Source organism: Prionailurus bengalensis, chromosome C2 (assembly GCF_016509475.1).
Source record: "Prionailurus bengalensis isolate Pbe53 chromosome C2, Fcat_Pben_1.1_paternal_pri, whole genome shotgun sequence".
Lineage (NCBI taxonomy): Eukaryota > Metazoa > Chordata > Mammalia > Carnivora > Felidae > Prionailurus > Prionailurus bengalensis.
In genome coordinates this window covers 132,931,708-132,952,280 of record NC_057350.1, presented here as the reverse complement: position 1 = coordinate 132,952,280, position 20,573 = coordinate 132,931,708, and the positions used below count along the sequence as shown (strand labels likewise).

At 40.8% G+C, this 20,573-nt stretch overlaps 2 protein-coding genes across 3 annotated transcripts in view; one reads left to right on the top strand and one right to left on the bottom strand.

The window, feature by feature from the left end:
* The window catches only part of COL6A6 (collagen type VI alpha 6 chain), a 171,547-nt gene extending 161,701 nt beyond the window's left edge, over positions 1 to 9,846 (top strand). The window contains exon 37 of the mRNA XM_043595423.1: positions 7,888 to 9,846. Within this exon, the coding sequence (XP_043451358.1) occupies positions 7,888 to 8,080 (193 nt within the window). The 3' untranslated portion in view covers positions 8,081 to 9,846. The remainder of the gene's footprint in view (positions 1 to 7,887) is intronic.
* A 1,681-nt stretch (positions 9,847 to 11,527) lies between these two features.
* The window catches only part of PIK3R4 (phosphoinositide-3-kinase regulatory subunit 4), a 79,730-nt gene continuing 70,684 nt past the window's right edge, over positions 11,528 to 20,573 (bottom strand). For both annotated transcript variants that reach the window (XM_043595422.1, XM_043595421.1), the window contains 6 exons: positions 18,863 to 19,074; positions 16,825 to 16,956; positions 13,845 to 13,945; positions 13,228 to 13,316; positions 12,814 to 12,922; positions 11,528 to 12,100 (listed from right to left, as the gene is read on the bottom strand). In XM_043595422.1, the coding sequence (XP_043451357.1) occupies positions 11,930 to 12,100; positions 12,814 to 12,922; positions 13,228 to 13,316; positions 13,845 to 13,945; positions 16,825 to 16,956; positions 18,863 to 19,074 (814 nt within the window). In that variant the 3' untranslated portion in view covers positions 11,528 to 11,929. The remainder of the gene's footprint in view (positions 12,101 to 12,813; positions 12,923 to 13,227; positions 13,317 to 13,844; positions 13,946 to 16,824; positions 16,957 to 18,862; positions 19,075 to 20,573) is intronic.

The window sequence follows — 20,573 nt, the reverse complement described above, 5'->3', positions numbered from 1 at the left end:
TTTCTCTCTCTCTCTGTCTCTCTCTCTCTCTCTCTGCCCCTTCCTCTTTTTTCTCTCTCTCTCAAAATAAATAAGTAAACTTGTGAAGGAAGGAAGGAAGGAAGGAAGGAAGGAAGGAAGGAAGGAAGAAATTAAAAATGGGGGCACCTGGGTGGCTCAGTCAGTTGAGCCTCTGACTTCGGCTCATGTCATGATCTCGCGGTCTGGTCTGTGAGTTCGAGCCCTGTGTCAGGCTCTGTGCTGACACCTCAGAGCCTGGAGCCTGCTTTGGATTCTGTCTGTCTGTCTGTCTGTCTCTCTCTCTCTCTCTGCCCCTCCCCCACTAGTGCTGTGTCTCTTAAAAAGAAATGTAGAAAAAAAATTTTTTTTTCAAAATGGAACTACCCTATGATCCAGCAGTTGCACTACTAGGTATTTACCCAAAGGATACAAAAATACACATTCAAAGAGGTACATGCACCCCGGGGTTTATAGCAGCGTTATCAACAATAGCCAAACTATGGAGAGAGCCCAAATGTCCATCAACCAATAAATGGATAAAGAATATATGGTGTGTGTGTGTGTGTGTGTGTGTGTGTGTGTGTAATGGAATATTAGCCATTAAAAAGAATGAAATCTTGCTATTTGCAGTGATGTGGATGGAGCTAGAGTGGATTCTGCTAAGCAAAATAAGTCAATCAGAGAAAGACAAATACCATATAATTTCACTCATATGTGGAATTTAAGGAACAGACTAGTATATGGGAAGGTGGGGAGAGAAGAGAGGGAAACAAACCACAAAAAAGATTCTTAACGATACAGAGCAAACTATGGATTGATGATGGAGGCGGGGAGATGGGAGGATGAGCTTAGATGAGTAATGAGTACTAAGGAAGGCACTTGTTGTGATGAACACTGGGTGTTATACGTAAATGATGAGTCACTGAGTTCTGCTTCTGAAACCAATATTGTACTGTATGTTAACTAAAATTTAAATTAAAAAGGAAATAAAATAGAAATATAATTGTAAAACAAAGAGAATTAGGATAAACAAAAAACAATAGTTCACCACAAACACCTCTGCTAACGGAACTTCTAAAGTATGTACTTCAAGGAAAATGAAAATGACCACAGAAGGAAGAGCTGAGATGCAATAATAATAAATGATCAAAATTTGTCAATATTTAGGCAAATCTAAATGCTATATTTTAAGTCATAGTCATATCTAATTTGTAGGGTTACAAAAAAGCTGAACTTATTAACAAAGGTATGAACACAACATATTTGTTGGCACCTAGTGGTTTAACAGGAAAAAAAGTACTAATACTGCAAATATGAATAAATATTTGCTAAACTTGAAATTATATACTGAACAATAACATCACCTTTTGTTACTTAAAAAAATGAAGTGGAGCCTTAAGGGTAAAGAAGATGGCACTGAAAAAAGAGACAATAATAATACGTCAGAGGGAGATAAATGGAGTTAAAGGGTTCAAGAGTTCTAGGAACTTGAATAGTTTGGTCTGGCAGTTAGGCTACTGACAAACTTAAGACTCTCTTAAAAATGCATTAGAAATTTTGATGGCACATGTGAAAAAAAAAAAAAATGAAAGTAGCTAACTACCAAAAATGTAGTGTGGGAAAATGGAATAAAAACAACAGCATGATAAATACTAGGCTCTGGCTGCCAGCAGAGAGCCCAGCACAGGGCTTGATGTCACAGACTGTGAGATCTTGCCCTGAGCTGAAATCCAGAGTTGACAGCTCAACCAACTAAACCACCCAGGTGCCCCAATAAATAGTTTTTTTAAAAATAAAAAGGCAAGAAAGGGGGGGGAGGGAAGACAAGTAGAAGGCAGAAAGTAAGACAGCAGGATCAAATCCATTTAAATATAGCAGGAGTCATAATAAACATAAACAGACTAAACATGCCAGTTACAGAGATGGATGGATTTAAGAATGAAAATAAAATCCAGCTATACTTGCTTTCAATTATAGAGACACGACCACAAAATAATGACATGGGAAAAGCTGAAAGTAAAATTATGGAAAAAAATATACCAGGCAAATATATTTTTTTAAAATAAGCTACAAACTTAATATATACTGCTATATGCACAAGATGACATATACAAACCTAAAGATAACCGTAAAAAGAAAGCTGGAAAGGGTATATTAATATCAGAAAAAATACTTTTTTTTAAAATTTTTTTTTCAACGTTTATTTATCTTTGGGACAGAGAGAGACAGAGCATGAACGGGGGAGGGGCAGAGAGAGAGGGAGACACAGAATCGGAAACAGGCTCCAGGCTCTGAGCCATCAGCGCAGAGCCTGACGCGGGGCTCGAACTCACGGACTGCGAGATCGTGACGTGGCTGAAGTCGGACGCTTAACCGACTGCGCCACCCAGGCGCCCCAAAAAATACTCTTTTAAACAAAACCATTTTGGTTTTTTTTTAAGTTTATTTATTTTGAGAGAGAGTGGGGGAGAGAGAGAATCCCAAGCAGGCTCTTCACTGTCAGCACAGAGCCTGATGTGGGGCTCAAGCTCACCAACCATAAGATCATGACCAGAGCCAAAATCAAGAGTTGGATGCTTAACCGACTGAGCCACCCAGGTGCCCCGAAATAAAACCATTTTGCAGGAATGAAAAGCTAAATGTTCAATTCATGAAGAAGATGTAACAATTCTAAATTTCTAAGAGGGTGTTAAAATAATCTTAAAATATACAAAGTGGAAATTGAAAAACTACAAGGAGAAATTGCCCTTGAACTGTCATCAAAGTTGGAGATTTCAGTACACAAGTTTGAATACTGATCAGTCAAGCAGACAAAAATGAGTAAAGATATTAAAGACTTAATCATAACAAACTTGAATTAATAGGCTCATTTAGAACCATTCGTAGAAAAATGAGACATTCTTCTGAAGAAGACATGAACATTAACAACTGTTGAATCAAGGTGGAGAGTTTACTAGGTGTTCATTGTGCAATATTTAAAAAAAATTTAATGTTTATTTTTGAGAGAGAGAGAGAGAGCCTGAGTTGGGTAGGAGCAGATAGAGAGGGAGACACAGAATCCGAAGGAGGCTCCAGGCTCTGAGCTGTCAGCACAGAGCCCAATGCGGAACTCGAACTCACAAACCGTGAGATCATGACCTAAGCCGAAGCTGAATGCTTAACCGACTGAGACACCTAGGGGCCCCTCATTTTTAACTTATCAAGCAGGTATCAACAAATCTGTAAGAATGGTGTCATATGATCCAAACTGATCAGAAATCAATTAAGTTAGAAACTAATAAAAGATATTTTTAAAGTCTATACATTTTTAAATTAAAATCATATTTCTAAATAATGAGCTAAAATTATAATGAAAACTTTAAAATATTTAGAACTGTATAATCAAGAGATCATATGTCAAAATTTATGGGATATGTCAGAAGTCCTTATTTAGGAAAGTTCATAGTCTTAATTCTTAGGGAAAAGTTTAAAACTCTAAAAATTAATGAGCTAAACATTGATCTTAAGATGTTATAGAAGATATATATATATATATATATATATGCGCAAAGAAAAGGAATAAGAGAACTTCGTGTTTTTTAATTAAGATATTTTTAAGAGTATCAACAAAGGCAAAATTTCTTTTAAAACTTAACAATATACATATATATTTTTTGCTCGTATGAAGTTTTTTAGAATTAGAAATAATTGAAGTAGTTAAGAAGTGTGTTTCAGTGGAAAACCATGCTGTACTAACACATACACACACACATGCTACCCATCTGAGTGAAATGAAATATGTACCAGCCCTTGGGAATCACACTTAGGCACATGTCTTGGACAGTGTGCCTACTTTTAGTGTGCAGTGTCTGCATTTCTGTGCAGTGGTCAGGGCCAGAGAGAGGCACTCCCAATCCAGATGTCCCAGCTCCAGAAGCTCTGAGAAGACTCTGCCTCCAGTCTCCTCACCTCGCTGGGAAGCAGGGAACTGTCCAGCAGCAAATGCTGCCTGAACTCAGGCCTAGAACAGGCCTGTGCAGTCAGTCCACAAAGAGCAGGGCTCCCCCTGCTGCAGGTGTCTGGTAGCATGGAAAGGAGCTTCCCATTTGCATCTGCACTGGGCTTCATCTATTTTGTAAATGGCCGTAACTGTCAAAGGCAGATGCGGAAGCCAGCCTGTACGAATTAAAAGGCATTTTTGGGAAACCATTCCTACAAATGCATTTTGTTTAAAGATCAGTATAAGTGGAGGAGATTCACAGTGCTTTTGGACAGGCTCTTCTCCCCCCCCCCCCCCCCCCCCCCCCCCCACTTCTCCACATTGCCCTAGATAGACTGGAGGCTCAGCTTCTCCTATGTATCTGAAATGGTGAAATGACGGGAAATGGCTGGGGCATCAGTAATTGAGACATGAAATCCAGACCGCTGTTGGTGAACTCCCTGACGGTGCATTAGCCTGGGGCACCGTAGGCCTTCTCTGAGTCACCAAAGACTGTAATAAAAGGTAAGGAGCCACATGGCTAGCTGCTTCTGAAACTCCCTGTCTGAGCCTTTCACGAGAAGTGAGGCAGAATTGAGCACATGACTGAGGGAGTTGAGAATGCCTGCGAGGCAAGCTGCCTGACATAAAGGTGACTTGCCATGTCTCAGAATGGTGCGTGAGAATTAGATCATTCCACTGTGAGATTTGTAAGAAATACAGGTAGAAGCTGGTTCTTATCAGATGGAAAAGAAAGGAACCGAACACAAGCAACCAAAGAGACAGATGGCCAGTAAGGGTGAGATTGTAGGGCAGCCTCTTTTTAAGTGCTTAGATCTGCTCAGAGACAATAAAAGACAGAGAGCCACCTGCTTATTGCTTCATCCAGTCAGGGGAGCTCTCGTGCCAGACTTCAAAGCAGTGAGAGACCAGAGCCAGAACAATCAAATTGTAAAAAATGGACACAGTCACCAGTGCCATATGAATAATACATCTGTCGTAATTCTGCCTTCCAAAATCTGTGTTCTAGACACACAAGATGAGCATTAAAAAAAAGTGTCTGGAAATAGAAGCAGTCTTGTCTGTGTTTTCTACTCCAGCACATCCAGTCAACTAGTAAATTTAGCATAGCTGACTCCCGATTATCTGCGTAGATGGAGGAATCTGTGACCACAGAGAACTGAAATCTCCAATTAGTACCACCCACCTCATTTTGTCTAGCCGCCACGTTTACACAAGCTTTACTGGAGTTGGGCACAAGATGCAAAATGATTGGCTGCATTTCATTCCTGTTTCTTACCTTGACTGCCTGTTGTGGAGTTACCAATCGGTAAAGAAGCATCTCAATAATACGGAGTAAAAGGAAAACCAGAAATTCTGATTCCCAAACAGGGTAATCAAATGATTCTTAACAGATGCTTATCAAATACAAGCTCCTGTGTACAACTGTGGGGAAAAAAATTCAGAGATATTGTATTTATCATGTTCAACACTTTTGAGAATAAAAGTGTTGGAGGAAGGAAAAAAGATAGCAATGTCGCGCTATAGAAGCAGTTAGCAATTTAACAGCTTTTTCTTAACGAGGAAGAAGGATGAAAGAAAGATAACTTACCATAGAAAGGATCCAATGGAAAGGGGAAGTCGGCGGAGGGGTGGAGAGACCAGTGTAGATAAAATAAACCCGAGACACAAAAACAGTGTGCTCCAGAATCAGAAGAATACATACTCCATGATTGGTAGAGATGTTCTGTGCATATAGACAATTAGGACTTAGGAGAATTTGAGCTCCTAATATTTAGTTCTGGAATTAAGAAAATAGAAGAGCAAAAGTGGGAGAAGGTGTGAGAAAACTGTATTTGCACTAAAATTTAGCTTTCTTGGTAACTGGGAGAAGTTTGCTGATCAGCTTGGTACATTCCTAATAGCACTGATGGAAGTGAATGGAGATACACTTTGGGATTGGAGTTTCTGAAGCCCAGACATAGAGTATATAATGGCATGGTTCTCTGTTGGTTTAATGTCTCTTTCACTTCTCTCATTATAGAGACAAGAATATGGGGACGGGGAAGACGGAAGGGTGTGCACATATGCATGCATGCATGTGTATGTGAGGCAGAGAAGTGTAGTAATTTTAAATTCTTTGTCTTTTGCTTACTCATTTTCTAAATATTTTTGTTTTCATGAGAGATCAGATTAAAGCTGATGAAAGCAGAAAAATCCAAATATGAAGCAATGGTACTTAGAGTGAATACTGGTACTGTTTTCCTGATTTCAATGTTTTAGAGTTCTCTTGACTCTCCCCTTGACCACAATACAGCAAATTTGTGAGGCTTATAGGTACTGATAAGCCTTCTCATATTACGCTACCAGGCTCTCACACATTCATTCTAAAAATATTTACAAAGAATTTATGTGCCAAGCTCCTCCTACCTTCTTAGCTGTCCAACCTGCCCCAGACCATCTGCTTTCCTGTGGTTCTGCACCCATATCCAGATGCTCCTGATAGCATGACATTTTTCATTTCACTTTCTTATTCCAAATACCTTGATAGTTTTCCATAGTATCTCAAATTAAAACCTGGTTCATTGGAAGTAACACAAAGCTCTTACTATCAGACGGTTGGGTTAGTCTCAGTTCTGTCCCTGATGTTTACCTCTGTATGTGCTATTTCCTCATCTGTAATCACCAGAGCACCATGGTAACTAGTCTAGAGAACTTCAAATGTTGCTCACAACATAGGTTGTTTTTATTCCCATTCTACACCTGAGGAAACAAGAATCACTCTAGTTAAATGATTTTCTCAGAGCTACTCAGCCAGTAAGTAGAGGGGCTGGAATATAAGATGTTTATGGATCTAAAGTTCTTTCCAACACCTCCCTGTAAAATAAGGTTGCCTGAAATGCCTCCCTTCCTGAGGTGTCCAATACAGTAACCACTAGCTTTCAATTAAATGAAATTATAAATTGAGTTCCTCAGTCATGCCACATTTCAAGTGCTCAGTAAACATATGTGGCTATTGGCTGCCATACTGGCCAGTGAAGATTATAGGACATTCCCACCAGCAGTTTTATTGAATAGGTTAGAATTGTAGTATTTGGCTTCTGTGATTCCTTGACCTCTCAATCTGGCATTCAAGGCCTTCCAGAGTCTGACCCCAGCTGTCCTTTTCTGTTGAAATATTCATGACCCCCAAACTCTTTATGTGCCTGCCAGACTGGGCATAATTTTTATGTCTCCCATTATATGTAACAGTGCCTTCCATAGAGAGTCAACATTTGGATGGATGGATGGATGGATGGATGAACAGATGGAAGAAGTGAAGAATGGATGGATAGGAGGGAGGGAAGAAAGGAGTGGCATTCATTCATGTTTCCATTAGATAAATGTTTATTGAGTATCCACTATATGCCCTTCTAAGGTTCCTGGGATTGCTAGGATTACATGACATGGTCTTGTGAAATTTTCTGCCTGGGCAGGTAGAATAGAGGAGAATACATCACAAAGAAATTTGTAAATAAATAGTGATGTGTTATGAAAAAAGTGAGCATATTGTGCTGGGCATCCAGAAGACTGCAGCCTGGGAGAAGAACTATAGATACGGTCATCTCTAATGAGGTACCATTTGACTTCAAATCTGAATAATCAGGGACCAGCCATATGAAGTTCTGGGTGGAACATGTTCTATAAAGAAGAAACTTTGCTGTTGAAATGATCTTGATACTGTGACCAAATGTCTCCTGTCTTATTCTCAGCTTCTGTTAGATCTGCCCAGTGTAAGTCTTCAGTTTCATAGTCTTAATAAAACTACCCTGAAGGGAGGGTGTAGCAAGGAAGGAGATGACAACATTGAGGAAGATGGAATTAACATAGTCTATTAAAGTAGAAATGGCATTTATCTTCTATGATGTTTCTCTTCTTTCGTTGTACAGCTTTGTTCTTGGACCACATAAAGCTGCTCTCAGGGATGCATTGCAGAGAGCCAGATTCTTTCAAGACAAAAAATACCTTTCAAGAGTAGCAAGAGGCAGCAGAGACGATACTGTTCAAAATCTTATCAGAAACACATCCCATACCTTTAAACATGGAAGAAATGTGATAAAAACTGCTCCAAGACAACAATGATAAAGGAAGTGCTTGAAAGATTTAGCCTTTGAAAGGATGGTAAGCCTCTGGTTTTGAGTAACTCAGTTCACTGCCATTAACTATGGACAACTTTTATTTGGATATCCAGCCATATCCAGAGGTCCACTCTAGAGGGCTGGACAAAACATGGATTGTAGATTATCAGGCAGCTTGACCCTGGCATTCGTTTCTTGTCCATTTCTATGAGCATTCCTGATAATTCCGGCACTCTGATACTTTCAAGAACTTATTAAAAGATAGAAGAATGAAAGAAATGTTCTGAAAAGTCTAATAGAGATATAATTTGAAGGTAAAATTTAAACATATATATATATGAGCCAATGTTAATTCTTTTGATGGCAGGTCTCTGTTCAGTCCACTTTCTTCAAACCAAGATTTTGTTTTCTATTTAGTACTGTTAAAGGCTCGTCTGGTTAACCAAAGGTTAATGTTCTGAGAGACCCCAACATTTACATTTCGAAATCGATGCTTCTGTGTCAATTTTGATAATTTGACTTCCCGTGATGCCATTTAAATACACCACTGTCTCTGTGTAGAATGGCTAACCTTCTGATAGGCTCGTGCTGGCAGGTCTTCTCCCACCTTCTGCAGTAGTTTGCAGGGACAGAGAAGAAGCAGAGTCATTTTCTCTGCTCCAACTCCTCCTTAACTCACTGAGAAACTTGTGAATTCCCCCAAAACATAAATAATTGCTGGAAGGGATCTGGAAGTTCCAGGGAGCTGGAAGTTCCCTCATGATATAGAGAGCCTCGTGCCTGGCCATTTTTGTGGACTTTTATTCTTTACCACTATTGTCATATATTATTCTTTACTAATCTCTATATTCTTTAGGCAAGAAGAGTCAAGACAACTTGTCATGGGTGAAGCTGCGTTACTTTTACCCATCAGGTAGCTATTTAGTCAATGGTGAACAGTACCAAACAGGACTGACCGAGATCTAGAGTCTTAAATGTGTATTGAGTTTGGAAAAGATAAAGTTGTTCATGTTTTAAGCCACAAATCCATCCGGGGCTGCAGAGATGTAAAGAGATTAGAGTAAGTTAAAGCAGGAAGGGTCTTGCAAGTGCCTAGCGTCTCGTAGCATTCTGACAGCTTGCTCCCGCCTCACCCCCCATCAAGATCACATAACTAACTCTTAACCTTTATGAAGGGCTAATATTTCCAACAACTAAACGCCAGAGTAGCATTATTTCAGACACAATGTTTGGACCTTACCTCGAATTCTCAGAGCTGGCTCCAGCATTGGTAACTATGGCCCTGCTTGGCAGAACCTCTCTTCAGAGGGGGAGACTTTGCTTGGATGCAGGGGGCAGATGGCTATGGACACCTAAGACCAGTAGGTGATTTTCTTTTCCGTATCGCTCTTCATAAAAGCTAGGAAAGAAGGGTCACCTACGCTGTGTTTTAAAACCACTTCTGCCATCCGTACTCAGGCAATTCCATAGAGATAGCTCCCAATGTCTTCAGAGGGGGGAGGAGTTAAAATGTCACATTCAGACTCAGGAAATAGAGAAGAATAAAGCACATCACGTTTCTTCATAGCCTAAGTGGTGTTTCGGAGTTTAGGAAAAATTTATGTTTCAAGTAGAGCAAATTGATGAGCAATATTTAAAAGGTATTTTAAAAGGGATTTTTCTGGTTAACTTTGGATTAAGCAAAAACTGCTATTTACTGCTAGAAATACTTTTAATATGTATTTGTCTATTTTTTTCTGCATTGGTAAGTAAAACACACCAAAAAATTTTGCCCTTGGTAATTGAGATTATTTTAGCAGTTTGGGTCTTTTTGATCCTTAATAGATGAAGGATCTAAAACATACTATAAATATTAAGTTCCTTTTTAAAAAATTCCTTAAAAAAAAAAAACATTTTCCATGATTCACCTCTTTCTCCTAAAAGGGAAAAGCAGCAAAAATAAATAAAACCCTATTTATTTTAATTTTTTTTTTTTTTTTTTTTTTTTTACACTTACTCATTTTTGAGAGACAAAGCATGAACAGGGGAGGGGAAGAGAGAGAGGGAGACAGAATCTGAAGCAGGTTCCAGGCTCTGAGCTGTCAGCACAGAGCCTGATGCGGGGCTCGAACCCACAGATCGTGAGATCATGACCTGAGCCCAAGTCGGATGCTGAACCGACTGAGCCACCCAGACGCCCCTAAATAAAACCCTATTGAAACCAAGACTCAATAAGCAGTGGTCCTTCTTGGTTTAAACATGTAAATTAACTGACTCTAAAAGACATGCCTCCTGTTATCTCTGTACTTGAGCTCTGAGTCAAACATTAAAAAAACGAAAAAAAGATGCACCTTCAATGTGGCATCAGATTGTAACAGTAACAATTCAACCAAATGACCCCTTTTTTTAAGGGGAGAGTTGAGCGGGAAGAAGAATGGATGGTGGCAAGATCGGGGGGGAAAGGACTACATCTCCATTGGCCCACTCCATTCTTCCCCTCAGAATGTTTATCAGTGGTGTGGCTTCACTAATGTCTCCAGGCTTGAAGCCCTTCTCAGCTCAAACAAGTGTCCCCCAACCTCTGCAGACATTAAATCTAGAAACCCCACAGCTACGGTCTTAACAGACATGAAGAGAAACAGAGGCAATGTAACATGACAATGTCAAGTTTGCAAATCCTACTGCTCCCCTAGGCTATAAGGCCTCATTGACATCCAGACTCCTCAGACCTTTGTGAATGACAGGGTTTTCTGATGAGTTTAGACAGGTAAACAACAAAACCAAGTGCACTGAATCATGGAGCCATACCTATGCACTGTCATGTACCATAACTGAATCATATAATTACAGAAAATCAAGTTTTTGAAGTATTTAAGTAGTATTTTCCCGAGTCAGATTAGTTTTTGGTTTACAGACTCATGTAACTAATTTCAAACAGCATAAACCCTTCTGCAAATGGAGGACAGTTAAATGTAGACAGAGAATTAAGTTCATGTACAAATAATAAGCGATAAGCTTGAAGGGTTTATTTTTGCAGGAAAGACCAATTTTGGTCTTTTTCTGGAAGTACAGATTTTTGGCATGTCTTTAACAACTTAATCCTTTCATTTTTCTTTTTCATGCATTTAATAAATAATTGACACTGGATAAAAGCAAGCCAAAGGGCCAACTTTCAGAATTTATACTAAAGCCTATAAAAAAATAGTAATGATGGCCAAGGAGAGCCATTTTTCTAGGGTTGATACACAGGAGATCAGTTCTAGTGGTAAATAATAAGGCAGACTGTAAAACAGGAAGAAAGATATGATAAAGCAGAAAGAACAAAATACTGAGAGTCCAGAAATGTGGGCATAAGGCCTAGTTCTGTCGCTGATTCCTTGTGACATTGAGTGCCTTATTTCTTGAGAACAAATGCTGCTGGAGAGTTTATTCTTCTGCTAAAGTTTACTGTTAAAAACGCCAAAAAAACCTCTTAAGATGCTTGAATACATTTTATTGGCTGGTTTGAATAGCAGTTTTAATAGCAAAAATGTGTTTACATTATTATAGCTTATGACCCATCTTTTTTAGTACAAACTTAGATCATAGAAGTCTTAGCATTTTAAATTCCTCACCTCTGTGACATATACAGTAGGAAGTCCCAGATACTGTTGTCTGGCTGATTCTTGCAGAGATAATGTGTAAGTACATTGGTTGAGTGCAACCTTCTTAACCACCTTGGATGGGATCTGTTTAATCATGAGACAGTATTATATAGAGACATAATTTTGAAAATGAAAGAACTGAATCTCACTTCTGTCCTCTAAAAATACCTTTGCTCTCAAGTTACAGTAAACTTATAACTTTATTACAAATTATACAGACCACTAAGTTTTCATTTCCACACCTTAACAATTCCATCTCTAGAAGCAGTTACAATGAAGCCCTGTGTTGTCTGGAAGGTGGCGATGTCCGTGATGATATCGTGGTGTCCCACAGGCAGAGACTCTGGGCCCCTCCGAGGGGTGTCATCGCTTGGTCCCATCTTCTGCTTATTCTGAATTTCCTGTTTCATGGTTAAAAGGAGAAAGCCAGAAGTTAAAAGCCTGTACCACACCGTACCTGTTAGGAATATTGTTCTTCTGAGACAGGTGGTGGTTGTCTTTAAAGCTAAAACTTCCTGTGAGGTAGTCCTCCCTTCACAAAGACAAGGAGTAAAGAGAGTCCAAATGACCTTCTGTTTCCCATGAGTAGTGGCTTACAAAGAGGCCAATCCAATTTCTTTTGCCACCATCCAAAGAAAAAAGAGACAGTATATAATAGAGCGGTGGATGTAAATATGTATCTGTCATAAAGGAAGCTTTCATTCATTTACTGAGCACCTTCTAGGACCCAGGCACTTTCAGGTATGTTACCTCCTTTGAAGTTTTTACCCAACTCAAGAACACAAGATTTGGAGTTCCAACAGCCAGGTCTGAATCCCCAGCTTTGCTGCCTACTACCTGGATGATCTCAGCCAAGTTACTTCATGGTGCTGAACTTTCTAATAAAGGTACTTCCTTATAAATTGTTTTAAGGACTGAGCAAGCGTATAAAGTGCTTGCTTCGAGCTAGGTACTTATGTGTGTGCCCTTTATATGTTTATTTACCTTAATAAAAGTTAATTTAAAAATCACAGAAAAGCCCAAAGAAAATAAATTTTCTTCTTAAATACTGCCACTCTTGGCCAAAGTCGTTTGTGTGCCTATAAAAATTGAGAGAAAACAAGACTGCTTGTACCTGGACGACTTCAGTGCCTTCAATTATTTTCCTAGAGTAGGACACAGACGAGGAACTAGTACCTCCGGCAACAATGTAGGACCGCTCCGGGTAAGCCAAGTCCCAAAACCTAGGGAAGAGGAAGTAAGTGCTGATAATCTCAGGACGGGGGGAGTAAGTAATGGTCATTAGCTTACATTCATCAATGCATAACTTATTTTCTTTTGCCTTAGGAAAAGAGATTTTCCTAGCATAGACTAAAATTAGGTACAAATGAGGTATTAACAGCTATCTGTGCAAGATATGGAGGATGTTAAACATGACAACATTGCAAGTATCTAGAATAAGCACCCTAGTATTGACCACAGTATCCATCCACATTATCCTTCTCCTTTTAAAGGATACCTAACTATGTACACTTATCAGATACTGTACCTTATTTTCATGTCTGAGCCAGCCGTTAGTAGGATGGGATTTCCATCTGCAGGACTACAATAGATACCATGGACACTGTGAGGAACAGGCTTAAAAGAAAGAAACAGGAATCAAATTAAAGATAGCAGTGTATTCCATAGATGGTGTCATTTCTAGTAACAAGTCGAGTGGCAGTGGCTGCTGGGCACCTGGTTAACTGAAGAAATGAGAGACCATTTATGCATATCTTCTATAAGTGGGTTGGCTTTATATCATTCTGAATAAAGAGGCAAAACCTGTTCAGCCTCTGAAAACTGCCTATTTGGGAGAAGGACTCCAACCAAAGGAGAAATGAACCTCTCCCACCTTTTGTCCCAGTGAAGCACCCATGGTGGTAGCATGACAGTTAGAAGTGTATGTAAGATGGTCATGTTCCAGTTAACCCAGGTTTTTACCGGGCTTCCACAGACACATCACAAACCTCCTGGTACTAGCAACCAAAACACCGAGACATTGGAAAGCCTCGATATAATTTAAAACACAACCCAAAAGCCCAACAGATACCAGGTTGGGTAGAGTGTCTGAAAATGCTTGTAATGGGGGAAATTCGATTGGCCTAATGAAAACCGGAGACAAACCTGTGACTCAGAGAGTGGTGGTGCATTGCAGGCCCAGAGCATGAATCTTCTGTCGCCAGTCTCCATGTCCCACATGGACACCTCATTGTTGCCCTGCACGGCTAAGGGAAGCACAGGCCAGAACGGTTACTCACACCACAAGCCCGCTCTGAGAGCTTTCACATCTTGGTAGATAATGCAACTCAGCCTGTGCCTATTTCCATTTTTCCTCATCCTGCAAAAAATGCTCACTACGACTACTTTTAAATAACACTGTGACCCTGTCACCAGACTGGAGTGCAAAAAAAGATGTTCTTTAATAAACTGCTAATAAATATTTACTGGCATACAGCACAGTGAAAAGAACTGTGGGGTAGAAAGGTGAATCGTAAAGATTCTACCCTCAAGAAACGTACAGTCTAGAAGCAGAGGAAAAATGTATAGACAATGAGAGCAAAAACAACTGCAAAATTCCACCTGAACTCAAGGAAAGGAAAAGATCCCATCCAGTGGGTAAGCATCGATGTCACTCGTGGAGAGGTTTCCTCTGGGACTGAAAGAAAAGTAAAGCTGAGCAGATATGAGTGGCATACAGGTAAGTCATTTCAGGCAGAAAGAATGTTTTGTTTTTGTTCATTCCAATTTCTGGGCATCTGGGAAAATGAGTAATCAGTGTGACTGAAGCAAATCCGTGACAGGGAGGAGTGGGAAATGAAGGCAGGGGAAGATTATAGAAAAAGGCAACAGCAAGCCTGAGAAAGACATTATTTTGAGCAGGGTGAGTGATAATACCTCAGGCTTCATTCCTTCATTAATATTTACTGAAGCAAAAATACTTACTATGAGCTAGTCGCTGGTCTACATGCTGAGGAAAATGAGGCAAACAATGGAAAAAATACCGTTTTATAGAACTTACATTCTAATGGGGGCAATAAACCAAGAAAGTGCAAGGCCCTGCATCAGGAATGTGTCTAGTTTGAGGAGAAAGCCCGAAAGCCCATGTGGCTGGGGCCGACTGGGCCTGGGGGAGGAGGAAAAGGCCCGTAGGGCTGGCACGTTCCACTCCCCGCTGCCAGGCTGACCCGTGTGTGCCACATGGACAGGCTCCTTTGCCCTCGGGCTTCTACATGGGTTTGGCCTGTGGTAAACTAACAGCCCCTAAAATAAGTACGTCCTCATCTCCGGAGACTGTGAATGTTACATTATACGGTAAAGTGACATTGCAGAGATGATTAAGGGCTTTGAGATGGGATTTTCCTGGATTATCCAGGGGAGCCCTGCATACGATCACAGTATCGTAAGAAGGAGGCAAGCTTGACAGCAGAAGGCAACAGGACAATGGAGCAAGGTGCTACAGTGGTGGCTCTGAAGATGGAAGAAGGGGCCACAAGCCAAGGCAAGCAGCTCCAGAAGCAGGAGAAGAAAGGGAATGGACTCTCCCCTGGGTCCTGCAGAGGTAACGTGACCCTGCTGCCAACTTGGACTCGGCTTAGCAAAACTCATTTCACTTCTGGCCTCTGGAACGGTTGTAGAACAAATGTGTATTGTTTCAAGCTACCAACTTTGTGGTAATTTATTACACATAAGAACAAAATGGTTGTAGGAAACAAATACAGGCCTATGGAAGCCCCAGCAGGAGACCAAAGGGATAGATAGATGCATGTCCCAGCCCAGGCTGGTTGTGTCGCTCCCATCAAAATCCCTGCTCCTCTCAAGGTGGCCTTCTCTATTCATCTTCTTTCCAAACTCCAACATCAAAATCCCTGCTGCTCTCACGGTGGCCTTCTCTATTCATCTTCTTTCCAAACTCCAGTAACCATCCCATCCCCTCCTGCTGGTACTAGCCCTATTTCATTGTGCTTTTATGATGTCCCTACACCCACACATTCATCAACAGTTCCTCTGAAGATAAATCCTCAAATCATCCTACGCTGGGTATGCCATCTGATTCCTGCTGGAACCCTGACCGATAAAGAAGGTCAGAGAGGTAGCAGGGGCAGATCCCCATGAGGAGTGTGGCTGTAACCTGGAATGGGAAGGTACTGAGTAGCAGAAAGAACAGTCTTGAAGAAGTAAGGATTAAAGCAGGGAGTTACAAGGATACTGCATTAATAGGGACAAGAGGTTATGGTGGCTGGGATGAGAGAGACTGTGACGGAAACAGCAAAAAGTGGTCAGATTCTGAACATTTTAAGTAGCTATAAAAATCTGAAGAAATGTGGTATTTAAAGCATGGGACGAGATCAGTGTAGAAGGGTTAAGGACCAAAGACTGAGCCCTAAGGCGGGTGAGGTAGGGCACGATTTAAAAGTCGGAAGGAAGATAAGGTGGAATCAAAGTGATGTCCCTGAAGTCAGGTAAGGGAACTATTTCAGAAAGAGGAAACTATCAACTGACCAATGAGTCAGGTAAGAGGCGAGCAGAGTAATGGCCACCAACATCAGCAGTATATGAGTCAGACTACGTGTATGAGAAGGGACCGGGGAGAGCCTGCATGCAAGACGACCAAGGAGAAGGCGTAAGCATAACGAGCTACTATTTATCAAGCACTACATGTGTGCCAGACTGTGTGCTTCACATGTTTCATCTCCAGTTCTTACTAGGAGAATGCCTGGTAAGGACAGGGAAGGGAAGCTGGCAAGAAACACATCAACAAGAATTGGCAACAGACAAGGATGAGTCAAGGTTTCTAACTTAGATTTCTAGGAAGGTGGTGGCAAAATATTAACAAAAATATGGGAGAAAGAAAACAAATGAGAGGGGAAACAGTGGCAGACAGTAGGTGACGGTGGTGATTAATGAGGTCATTTTTAAAGATAATAAATAAGAAATGACAGTGAGATAGCAGTGGTGGGAACTTCCATAATCAGAACAAAATAGAATCAAGCATTTGGTTCATACATAACATTAAAACTCTGAGAACATGAGTCGTCGCAGCAGGGTATTATGTACTTTCTTTAAAAATCCCCCAACACCTCAAAGCCAGCCCTCTCCATTTTACCTGCAATCACCCAGGACTGATACAGAGGGTGCATTGAGAGGCGTCTGATTCGAGCCCTGAAGGGGTGACAGTGGCTGGAAATTGGCAACTGGAACCTCATGTCCCAGCAAGCCATGGTACCACTGCTTGTACCTTAAAGGGAAAAAAAAAGTCAAAAAGATTACCGTCTAATGCTTAAAGTACATCAAGCTGCATTTATACAAACAACAAATAGCATTAGCTTTGTGTGAATGTATTTTATTCATTCTTCCCATCTATCTGTCAAGCTATCTCCCTGGTATCAAACAGCACTTCCTAGTTGTTAAATACAGATATGAAGTGCTCATCACAATGCTACTAAACGTAAGCTGAAAATGAATGATTATTACACTGGTATTAATTGCCAAAGGCACGCACAAAAAAACCAAAGGTCTAGAGAATACATAAACTGAATTTGATAGGTCAAAACGTGCAGAATGCCTTAAATCACCGAAGATGTTTTACTGGCATTCAGTGACCACTTAACCAACCCCACAGTGGCTGCAGCTCTGTAGCTGTCATCACATTTCAATCATTTCCCCGTGCCCTTGTCTCCAAAACATTCTGGAACCAGGTATGGGTATCCAATCACAGCAGACACTGGGGTGGTCAGTACCTGCACATCTGCCCATGACCAACCCCACAGAGAAGCCCCCCCCCATCCCAAAAGAATAATGCCAACGCTGACACTGAACAGCTGCTCCCGACAGAGGCACACAGCGTCGTCTTGGACTGGTCTCCAATTCTAGCAGAGATAGTGGGATCAGAAAAAGATGCAGGACAACAGGGTCCCTCCGTCACCCTGCCCCACTCCAGGACAATGGCTCCAACAGCCACAGGTTGTGTTGGCTCAAAGCTGATCAGGGTACCTGAGAGCCATCATTGCCATTTACTAATTTGCGCAGTTTCATATCTACTTTTGTGGGTCTGGCGTCACATCCTCCTGCACCTGTGTAGTTTACTCACACAAAAGGCAAACACAATGTATTCCATATATACTATATATAAAGAAGGAGAGGGCATATACTTAACAATGTCCTAATGTCATTCAGGGAATCTAGAAACCAAAATTCAAGGACAACAGATTATAATTCTTCAGAAAGAGTGCCAAGTGGGAGAAAATAAGATGTGATACATTTTCAAGGGGCAGGTTCAAAGCCCTATGGGGGCAAAACGTGAAACTAAAACAGAGAAAAGCAGTCAGCAAGATCACATGGTACACCTTCACCTCCGAGAAAAGGAGGGCAAAGAGGAATAATAAAGCAAGAAACCAGTGCTTAGCTCTTCTCCAGTACCAGGGCCCGTGATGGATGCTTTTACCTCATTAAATCCTCAAAGCAGCCCTTGAACGGATTAGCCCCATTTGAAGATGAGGCTCCTGAAACTCAGAGTTGTGCGGCTTGCCTGGGGTTACTGGAATTTGAAACCGAGTCTGACCGAACTCGAATGCTCTCATGCATGAACCAAGCCTGCTGCTTCCCTGGCAGGATAACAGAATGCCAGCAAATCTGATCACTATAATGATTATAAAGTAAAGAGGCTCATTTAAGAACAAAGAGAAAAAGGAAATGTGCATGCGTTGAGATACTGCTATCACTCTTTCAAATCTGATTTTTTTTTTTAATTTTTTTTTTTTTCAACGTTTATTTATTTTTGGGACAGAGAGAGACAGAGCATGAACGGGGGAAGGGCAGAGAGAGAGGGAGACACAGAATCGGAAACAGGCTCCAGGCTCTGAGCCATCAGCCCAGAGCCTGACGCGGGGCTCGAACTCACGGACCGCGAGATCGTGACCTGGCTGAAGTCGGACGCTTAACCGACTGCGCCACCCAGGCGCCCCTCAAATCTGATTTTTAATGAAAAAAAAATTAAATTTCAAGAGATTATAACATAATAATCATTCAAAAAAGGAGATGGGAAAAAATTACCAGTGCGGAAAAAGGAAAAAACTTTCACAAGAAGGCAATTCCAGACCTTAGTGGCATTCATAACCCAGTCAATGACTTCAAAGTCAGCTCACCAATGCAGAGCCAACACTGGTGGATGTCCACAGCAAAGGAAGTGATGAGGCCTGACTTCAGATCGTGCTTCAGAGTCCATGCATTGCTTGAAGACCGGAGGTCCCAACCAACGAGAGAGCCATTCACAGTGGCATAGGCCAGAACAGACTGTGCCCCAGAGTTGAAGTGATGCATATCCACGACACACCCATCATCCTTCTGGTCTAGCATTCTAAAGAAATACACAAAGCAAAAGGCAAAAACTTTTCCAGTCACTGAAAACATAACACCGGCCTCCATTTAAGATGAATTTATTCTAAGCATAGTCAAGAAATAACTCTGATCCATCAAGCCAATGATGCCTGAGGCATTTTTTAACGTATATTTTGGAGACAGAGACAGAACATGAGCAGGGTAGGGGCAGAGAGAATGGGAGACACAGAATCCAAAGTGGGCTCCAGGCCCTGAGCTGTCAGCACAAGGCCCAATGCGGGGCTCGAACTCACGGACTGTGAGATCATGACCTGAGCCCAGATCAGACGCTCAAACGACTGAGCCACCCAGGCACCCCGAGGCATTTTTAAAAATAACTTTGGACTTACAGAAGAGTTGCAAAAATAGTACAGAAAATTCCTCTGTATCCTTCACCCATTTTCCCCTCGTGTTAACACCTTACATAACCACAGAACATTTATCAAAACTAAGAAATTAATCTTAGTACAATACTAGTAAAATACAGAACATATTCGGATTTTTATTAGTTTCCACTTGTGTCCTTTTACTGTTCTGGGATCCAAAACAAGATACCACATGGCATTGAGTTGTCATGTCTTTTTCAATCTGACCTTCAGTCTTTATCTTTCATGATTCTGATATTTTTGAAGACTATAGGTTATCTTATAGAATGTCCCTCCATTTGAGTTTGCCTCACGTGTTCTCACAAACAGACTCAGTTTACACTTATTGGGAAGAAGACCATGAAATAACATCCTTCTCAGTGCACGTATGAGCAAGTACCTGATATTAATTAGTTAATTAATAGTACCTTGATCATTTCACTAAGGTACTATCTGCCAGGATTCTCCACCGTAGAATTATTTTCCATCTATAACTACTCAATCTTTAAAAAAAAATACTTCTGAGACAGTGTAAAAATCCTGTTTCTGCTTAAAATTTTGTCCACACATTTTAGGATCCATTGATAGACCATATCTATGGTGTTCTAATGGTGACTATGTCCCTCATTCCTTCCATACTTATTGATTAGAATTTTTCTATAAAGAACTGTCACTTCTTTCCCATTATTTATTTACTTATTTATTATCAGTATGGGCTCATACACATTTATTTTATCCTGTGAGCTGTAACCCAGTATTATTGTTATCTGTTTTGGTGCTCAAGTTGTTCCAACTCTGGCCACGGGAAACTCTCTCAGGTTGGTCCCAATGCCCTTTCAATGTGCTTTTTTGAACCAATTCCTAACTTTCTGGCAACACAAGATTCATCCTGCGTATTCACTGCCCCAGCCCTGAGCAACCAGTTCTGCAAGGAACCCTGGTTCTTTTTATGGAAAAATAGTATTTAAAAACCAAGGTCTGCGTGCTAAGTGCTCACTGCTATGGGGACGTGTCCCTGCTCCAGTCTCTTAATATGTATACTATACCTCATACCAACACGCATATGTGTACTTCTATATCTTTTTATGTGTATGTGTACATATGTATACAAACA